Source organism: Tenrec ecaudatus, chromosome X (genome assembly GCF_050624435.1).
Source record: "Tenrec ecaudatus isolate mTenEca1 chromosome X, mTenEca1.hap1, whole genome shotgun sequence".
NCBI lineage: Eukaryota > Metazoa > Chordata > Mammalia > Afrosoricida > Tenrecidae > Tenrec > Tenrec ecaudatus.
The window spans coordinates 95,130,850-95,140,275 of NC_134548.1; the positions used below are offsets into that span (position 1 = coordinate 95,130,850).

The following is a 9,426-nucleotide window of genomic DNA, read 5'->3' on the forward strand; positions in this document are numbered from 1 at the left end:
AGGTGCAGGCCGATTCAGAAGAGGACGTACGACAAGGGAGATCATTGCTGTGTCAGAGGGACCTTAGCTGAAAGCAGAGAGAAGCTGGATAATGTGACAAGGAATTGACATCAGATTGGAGGAAGGCTCATTAGCAAACAGCGGTATGTAGATGACAGAATCTTGCACGCGGAAAGTGAGCAGGACTTGAAGCCGTTGCTGACAAAAGTCTAGGCTTGCTGCCTTCAATGTGGATTACAACTTACTCTAAAGAAGATCCAAACTCTCACAACCAGAGAAACAGGTAATACCGCGATAAATGGAGAAGAGATGGGTGCTATCAAGGATTTTGTCTTGCTTGGATCCTTAAGCAGTGCTCATGGAAGCAAGTCAAACGATCAAACTAAACATTGTGCTGGATAAATCTGCTGCACACAGTCTTGTTAGAGCATTGAAAAGGAAGGGTGTTACTTTGAGGCCAAAGGTTGCCTGACCCAAACCATCATGTCTTCAATAGCCTCATATGCATATAGAAGTTGGACATTTACTAAGGAAAACCGAAGAAGAATCCGTGCGTTTGAATGAATAGATGCTGGCAAAGAATACTGAAAGTACCATGGACAAAAGAACAAACAAATCTTTCTCAGAAGAAACACAGCTAGGATGGCAGGACTTCATTTCACATTCTCTGGCCATGTTCTCAGAAGAGAGTAGTCCCTGGAGAAAGACATCACGGTTGGTTTAAGGAGATGGGCAGCGGAAAAGAAGAAGGCTGTCACAAAGACAGGTTGATAGAGTGACTGCCACAATGGGCTCAAACCTAAGAACAATTGTGAGGATGGCACGGGACCAGCTGTTGCTTCCTTCCGTTACACACGTGGCTGCTATGAGTCAGAACTGATCCCCGGCACCAAACAGCAGCAGCAAATGCCACTCCCTATAGTATATCTGTTACAGGAACCCCAAGAATCTGTAGGCAGATAAATGCATTTTGCAATTTAAAAGGACATGGCTTTTGGGTTGCCAGAATAAGGAGTGTTGAAGTTTGAATTGTTTCTACCAAAAAGAAGTTATGTTGCAGTCTAAGCCTTACTCCCCACCTGTGAATGCAACCTATTTTGGAAATGCAGTCTTGGAACATGTATATTAGTTACTATAATTTTTCTCTGGAGTAGGGCGATCCCTAATCTAATTGAACGGGTATGGAATCATTTTACCAAAATGCAATTTGACCATTGGGTCATGGTTCCAGAACCTTGTCCAGTAACTGCGCTTCATCCAAATTGTCTGTAGGGCCTCACCCAGTTTTTGCTTTACACAGAATCAGTGGGGAGATCCTTCCAGTAGTAACTGCCCTGTATGCAGAATGATGAGGCTGGCGGCATAGTGAGCTACTTATGGCGCTACTATTAGCATTCAAACCCTACTCATGGCATTCAAAACCACCAACTGCGCCACAGAAGAAAGGTGAGGCTCTTTACTGTCATAAAGATTTAGCTTATGTAACCCACAGGGATGGTTCTCCTTTGTTCTTATTGACTATAAGCCAGAACAGACCTGATGGCAGTTGAGTTTGCTTTTGGGCTTTTATATATGCGGCTTGGAACAGGATGGTTTGGGTATCTAGTCATCAAAGAGATGCGGGAAAGGAATACATTTACACATGAAACCCTCCCAGACCAGGTAAGACAGAGGCAATGAGATGCAATGAGAACTGAGGCAGCAGCTGAGATGTTTAAAAAAATGTTTTTATTAAAAGATAATTGTATTGGGGGCTCTTGAAGCCCTTATAACCATCTGCACATCAATGGTATCAAGTGTCTTTGTACATGTTGCCATTATTATTTTCTAAGCATTTACTTTCTATTGAGCCCTTGATATCAGCTCCTCCTTATCCCCTTCCCAACCTCCACCCTTGTGACCTCTTGATAAACTATAAATTCGTATTATTTTCATATCTTAAACCATCCACTGTCTCCCTTCCTCCATGGTTTCTGCTGTTCTTCCCCCTGGGGTGCTGGTGGTCATGGTGGTTAAGCATTGATCATTGTGATCAGTTCCCCCTTCCTTCCTTCCTCTCCCCACCTTTCTCCTACCCTCCTGGTATCACTACTGCCATTCCTGTTCCTGGATTCCATGTGTCATGAATTCTTATCTCTTATCTGTACCTGTGTACATGCTCTGGTCTATCCCTCAGTGAAAGGAGTCATGAAGTTGGGGGAGGGGAACCCTCAAAGAACCAGAAGAATACTGTGTTCCATCAGTGCTATACTGCCCCCTGGTGGACTCATCCCTTCCTTGTGCCCCTTCTGTGAGTGGATGTCCCATTTATTTGAAAGCAGCAGAGACCATGGGTGCACCCATGCTGGTAGCAAAGTGTAGAAGCTTAGCTAAGGGCTGTAAGGATCTACAAGGTAGGCTCCCAGAAGGTGGGACTGCTCCAGAGATCGGAGGTGGCTCCAGAGAGGACATTCTGGGACAGTTTTGCACAAAAGCGGTTGTCATGGAGGCAGAGAATTGGAGCCTGCGTGGTGTGAGAAGGGCTGCCCCACAGCTGGACCTGTCCCCAACTTTCCTTTCCTTTTTGGTCAAATGCCTTTTTAAACTATAATATTGGCATAGACTTCACAAATAGTGCAATTCAATAACCATATTCAGAAGAGTTGCACAACCATCAACACAATTTTAGAACCTCTTCTTCATTCGTGTACTCATCACTGTCAGTTAGCCACTCCCCAAAGCCCCTGTCATACCTCCAAGGAACCATGGAACCCGTTAATGTCTCCCTAGTTCTACCTGTCCTGCATTGCATGTAGAGATAAATGTCAAACAAACAAAGCCTAACAACTCGAATAAGGCAAAACAGAGAAAACCCTCCATCAAAAGCAGAAAATGTTAAAAACCAGAATGAATTAAAGATACTCAAAGGGGAGATACAATTGTAGCCTAGCTGCATCTGCAATAATCCACTTTCAGTGCACTGTGCACGGTTACAAGGCTTCTCACATCCCTGGTCGATGGTCAGTGGGGACTCACCAGAGGCTCAATACACGTGCATCTCCCCTTCACTTTTTTTATTTTAACGGAAGCAACTGTAAGATGTCTCAAAAAGTAAATCAAGTGATATTATATTTTACCATAACTACCAAATTTAACTGTAAAATGCTGTCTGGTAACAAGACTATTCACATCCCTCAACTATTGTCTGAGGGGATTCACCAGAGGCTTAATTCATGTATGTGGACTCTATTATTTATAAACCTTGTATCACACAGGCTGGTGTTCTTCTTCATTGTGGACTTAGTTGAGGCCTCCAAGGGATGGCTGCTTGTTTGGGGCAAGCCTTAAAGATCTCAGACGCTATTCCTTCTGATAGCTGGGCACCATCTGGTTTCATCACCATACTTGGCTATGGCACCTTTACCTTCAGTGATATCTTCATGAAGGTGAGCATCAAGCAGGGAAATGCTACAAGAACGAATTGTACTTAGATTGTGGCTACAATTAAGTTTGGCCCCCAAATCCATTCCTATATCTCTGGTTAATATTCGTCTCTGGTTTACCTTAGGAACATCATTGCCATTTCATGTTAGAGAACCTTATTTATCATCACCCTGGGGCATAAGGTAATTCTATGGAAAATGCCATTAATTGAGAATTTAAAACACTGTTGAGAAAATGACATTATAAGTATGTAGGCAACTTGAATCTCAATCCATGAACTGTTGACTTGTGCACATTAAGCTCTTAAGTGACTGGACACTTTACAAAAACATGGAGGTTGGTGATACTGAAATTCTTCCAGTAATATGTATTCACAGTGGTAGAACCGCACTTACCAAATTAATCCATGTGATAATAAAGGAAAGACAGCATTAAAATAAATAGTGTCTGCTGAAAAAGGCCCTGGGGACAACAAAGAGGGTGCCCAACAGCTGACACCACAGTGGCATCACAGAGCAGCTCCTGGTTAAAAATTTTCAAGGTAGGTAAGAGTGAACTTCTGTTTTCAGGAGAGCAAGAAGTCCCTTTGATATATTGAGGCTATGCCTGACTTCTACTAAAATCTATCATGCTTATTTCCTACCTTAAAGTCCACTTTTACTACAAAGTGGCCACGAGCCACATGTGGCTATATTAATTTAAAGTTAATTATAATTTGGGGTGGTTATATAATTTCATGTCAACTTTAAGATAAATATAAGTGTAAGGGTGATTTATGATTATGGAGGAAATATACCTCTGTGCATATATTTGCAGGTTTAGTAGTAGGGTAGCAGATGGATATTGGGCCTCAACTCAAGTACTCCCTCAATACAAGAACACTTTGCTCAACTAAACGGTCATTCCATGATACCCACCTTCCTGACACAATCGCTGAAGACAAATGTGTGCATAAGCAAATGTGGTGAAGAAAGCTGATGGTGCCTGGCTATCCAAAGATACAGCGTCTGGGGTCTTAAAGCATTGAAGGTAAACAAGTGGCCATCTAGCTTGGAAGCAACAAAGCCCACAGGGAAGAAGCACACCAGCCTTCGTGATCACGAGGTATTGAAGGGATCAGGTAGCAGACACCAAAGAACAAAAACCATCATTGTGTGCTCACTTTCCCCATATAAACGCTGAAGACAATGCGCATATATGTAAGTGTGGTGAAGAAAGCTGATGGTCCCTGCCTATTGAGAGATATAGCATCTGGGGGTCTTAAAGGCTTGAAGATAAACAAGCAGCCATCTAGCCCAGAAGCAACAAAGACCACATGGAAGAAACACACTAGCCTGAGTGATCATGCAGGGTAGAAGGGACCAGATATCAAGCACCAAACAACAAAAAATCAAATCATCATGAATGAGGAAGAGGTGGGATGGGAACCCAATACCCATCTGTAGACAACTGGACATCCCCTACAGAGGGGTAGTGGGGGAGGAGATGAGTCACTCAGGGTGCAGTGTAGCATCGATGTAACACACAAGTTTCCTCTAGTTCTTAAACCCTCTCATCCCCACCCCACTATCATTATGCCCATTCTACCTTACAAACCTGGTTAGACCAGAGGATGTACAGTGGTGCAGATTACAGTGGTGCAGATAGGAACTGGAAACACAGGGAATCTAGGACAGATGAACCCCTCAGGATCAGTGGTGAGAGTGGTGATATCGGGAGGGAGGAGGGGAGGGGGGATTGAAAGAGGGAACCGATGACAAGGATCTACATAGAAACCCCTTCCTGGGGGACGGACAATAGTAAAGTGGGTGAAGGGAGATGTTGGGCAGTGTAAGAGATGATAAAATAAAAATTTACCAATTATCAAGGGTTCATGAGTGAGGGGGGAGAGGAGTGAGGGCAAAAAGCAAAGAAAAGAAAACAAGGAGCTGATTCCAAGAGCCCACATGGAGAAGAGAGCAAATATTTTGAGAATGATGAGGGCAACAAATGTATGAGTGTGCTTTACACAATTGATGCATATATGGATTGTGATAAGAGTTGCATGTGCCCCAATAAAATGGTTAAAAAATAAGTAAAATAAAATGAACAACAACAACAAACGTGTAAGAATGGTATTCAACCTGTCAGTCAGGTCATAGCAAGATGGTGCCTCCTTGTGGGCATGGCCTTCTCAGGAGGAGGACCCGCAGAACCTCCTCTCTCTCTCTGGCTTCTCCTTCCTGCTGGCTGGCCCTGATTGCTGCCAGAGCCACCGCCATAGGATTCACGGGACTTTGCACCCACTGGACGGTGATGCTCCTGCATTCTGCCTCATTACATGTAGCTTTGGGAGTTTGAAGAGGGACTTATGGACTGGGATCTGACTTAAGGACTTCAGTTGGACTGTGCTGGGATACTTTCCTGATAGACAATTAGTTTTTGATATAAAGCTCATTCTTACACATGAGTGTCATTGGATTGATTTCTCTAGTCAACCCGGCCTAACACAGAATTTAAAAAATTTAAAAATCCAATTGTACTTAGCAAATTACTAGTGGTCAATAATCATGTGCCACTGATAGCTGTTGTATTAAATAATGCAAATATAGAGCATTTTGATTGTACAGAAGTGTCTTAATGTCTAGGGAATTTTATGTTTGACAGGGCAGTTTAGAATAGAAATAAAGTTTCTGTTTGTTTTAATTTTTATATTTAAAATTCTTACATCATTATTTTCCTGCTGGTAAAATAACCACACCTCCCTCTTCAGAAACAAAAATGTTTTAAAAATAATAGAATTTTGTTCCTTACCCTGGTTAGTTATTCTTGAATTAATACTTTTAAGGAGTAATTGTGTTTCAAATACACAAAAGCATTTATTTACTTATTTTAATAAATCATTTTATCAGTGGGAAGTGCTTACAGTTCTTATAACAATCCACACATCAATTTTATCAAGTACATTTATACATAGATTGCCATCATCATCCCCCTCACCCTCTCTCCCCCCCAAAAAAGAGGAGCTGATACCAGGGGCTCAAGTAGAAAGAAAGCAAAAGTTTGTTTGCTTGTTTTTTTATAAGATAACTTTTATTTTTAAAACTAGTTCGATCCAAGCACCTAAAAGTTTGGGCTGCAAATGCCCCTTGGTGTATCTGCACTTCATGTTACAACCTTTGTCCTAGATGCTCTTTTCAAAGCTTTGTATTAAATGATCTTGGTAAACAGAAGTGTCTTTCATGCAGAGAATAGTTTTATTTGTTTACAGGTGAAGTTAATAAAAATAATCTCTAAGGTCTGGTGAGCTGTATAATTCCCTGGAAGTCACGCAGCAGCAGTGAGGGCATCCAATGTGTGGTCCACAAATGATGCTGTAAACATCCATGTGGCCCCTGGCAGACAAGAAGGTTCCTCACCCCTGAGGGTAAGGCACAGTTCGGGCATGTTTGCTGTCAGTCCCCTTTGAAACACTGGAGAGTTCCTGAACTCCGAGTTGAGAAGGTGTGACAGCAGTCCTGCCTGTGTGTTCCACTTCACGACCGCAGGACTTAGGACGGCCGTGGAGTCAAGAAGAGATGCTAATTAAGTGCATGTTGCCGGCTGTGCTATGACTATAGGATTGTGTCTCACCCCAAGAATCTTGCGTCATTGCGTTACTGTATGTTTGCAAGCAAGGGGAAATGTCAGACACTACACAGTCCTTGAGGAAGCATGAAAAATGAACTATTTTAGGAATATACTAATTACGAAACCACATCCAATCTAGAGGACAGGAAAGATGCAGGGGGCTCCAAAGAGGGAAAAGGTACGGAAAAGCCTGGAAGAAAACACACTCATGTATTGTCTAAGGATTTCTAATTTAGCTCATTTTCAGGCACTTCAACAGTAAACTCAAAGTAGAAGATATGTATCCATTTTAATCTTCTTCCCATAAACAAAACAACAATAATAGAACATTTTGAAGACACACATCATCTGGAAAAAATAAATACCCAACGAGCTTTGTGATCTTTACTCAGCTTTTCATTTCTGTCATCAGTTCTAAAAGACTTCCCATTAAACAAACCTAAACACCTGATGGGCAACTTTTCTGCTTATCCTAAGTAACCACCCCCCGTGTGTCTGCTTGTTTCCCAAACCACCAAAACCAAAAGGTTTAGTGTCCCTGTGGACTTCTGGGACTGAAACTCTTCACAGAAATAGAAGCCCTCATCTTCCTTCCACGAAGCGACTGATTTCAAACTGCTGACCTTGCACTTAGCAGTCCCACCAGTAGCCCCCATGTCACCAGCCCCCATGTAGGTAAACACTGCTATCTGTCCTCAGACTAACCCACCAAGGACAGGCGAGACGAGCATTTCATAGACAGCAGTGAAAAGACAGACTACTCAACTGTGAAGTTCCTGTCTTTATTATACAGACTTTCTTAAGCCCTGAACTTGTAACTCATTGGAAAATTACATGGCATATTTGTGTGTATATTTTTTGGCCAGTTTGTCATACATTTCCCTATCCGTCTTGTAGGTCTTTGCGATCGAAGGGATCAATGGGTCGTCGGGATTCGGGTCACACAGTAAGGAACAGATGGATAATAGAACCTTTGCGATGGTAAGTGCTGGCGACCATTCGGAGTTCAGGATGTCCAGGCATATGTTGCCCCTTTTGCTGATGTTCGGATGGTAAATTCGCGTAGTGAAGGTAATTTTTGGTGGATGATACGGGTAATCAGTCGGGAAGTTAATTGACAGGAAGAAGATTCCGCCTTGATAGGGACTGTTGGCTGGTCCCATGATTGTCCCTTGCCAGTGGAACATATCATCCCCTACCGGACCTGCTGAGCACTGGGCTGGGGGGTCACGGGTCATGTGTAAAAACTCCCTTTGGATTCGCTTCAACGCCATTATTCCAGTCAGTTTCTAATCCCTGATCCAAGGCGAGGAACCTGGTGGCCAGCAAACTCAATGGTCCCAGGCCGGAGGGAGCAGTACAAGGAGGAGTCTGGGCGCTGGGATAGACGTGGCAGGCTGGGCTGGAAGTTGCGGAGGGAGGCAGACAGAGGGGGGTTCTGGCAAGGGTGGGAGAAGGGCAATTCAGACCCGGCGGGCGGACTGGAGGCTTGTGTCTTGTGTCTGCTGACCTGCTTGGCGATCGGTCCCTGGTGTTCAGCGGCGTCAGGTTGCGGTGTTCGGCTCTTCAGACACTCGGAGGAGATGCCACAGCCCCTGGTCCAGGCACCAGCTGCTGCCCTGCCGTCTGCTAGCCACCCTGGGGGCCGGGTTACTGGCCAGGATTCTCTCTGTGATGTCACAGTGGCTGCACTGGCCACGTAGTAGCCATGTTGAGGGAAAGGGCTGAGGGGATAGGGCGGGTGGCTAGGTTGAGGGTTTGGGATTTTCTCAGCCCTGAAGCATTGTGTTGGCAAGTAGTAATGCATGCAGGCCCACAGCCATTGCCCTAGTGCATTACTGCATTTCTCAGAATTGCATTGCCCTCTCACACAGTTTCACCTTATTTTAACATTCTACCCCACAGGTAACTTTATCCCATCCTTTCTCACCTTTGCTGTTCTGCTTCTCCCTTCCAGTGTGGGTTAGAAATCACATGATAGCAGGATGCAGTGTCATTTCTGATGTAGGAGAATTTCCAGATTCATAACTATTTCCCAGTTTACTAATGCAGTCTACTTAAGAAGGCAGAATAACAATCCCTTGACCCTATGTTAAAGACAGAGACTGTGGACAGATAAAATGTCTAAGTCAGGGAAAGGAGCTTGCATGGATCTCTTGTGTTCTATGGAGCCAAAGTTGAGCGTGGCTTGTGTGGTTCTGAGCAAATGGTTCTCTTTACTGTGATGACTGTGAGATACATAATTACTCATTTAAATTAAAGAATAATTTTAATAAAATGGAAAATAATACCAGGGCATTTCTTAATGTAGGAAACCTATATAACATTGCAGGAATTTGAGGTCAGCTTCCAAGATTATCTTTTCGTCCGCAGTAAGGGGGCTTGAAAAGTATC

At 43.5% G+C, this 9,426-nt stretch overlaps 1 protein-coding gene across 2 annotated transcripts; it reads right to left on the reverse strand.

Annotated features, from left to right (window-relative positions):
- Positions 1-7,862: 7,862 nt before the first annotated feature.
- LOC142434335 (ubiquitin-conjugating enzyme E2 2-like) lies at positions 7,863-8,306 on the reverse strand. 2 transcript variants are annotated; one of them, XM_075539051.1, is made up of 2 exons: positions 8,264-8,270; positions 7,863-8,185 (listed from the first exon to the last, which is right to left on the reverse strand). In XM_075539051.1, the coding sequence occupies exons 1-2, from the start codon at positions 8,268-8,270 to the stop codon at positions 7,863-7,865; spliced, it is 330 nt and encodes a 109-aa protein (XP_075395166.1). The 2 variants fall into 2 exon arrangements, with proteins under 2 accessions (XP_075395166.1, XP_075395165.1); XM_075539050.1 differs by having other exon boundaries at positions 7,863-8,306.
- Positions 8,307-9,426: the final 1,120 nt, after the last annotated feature.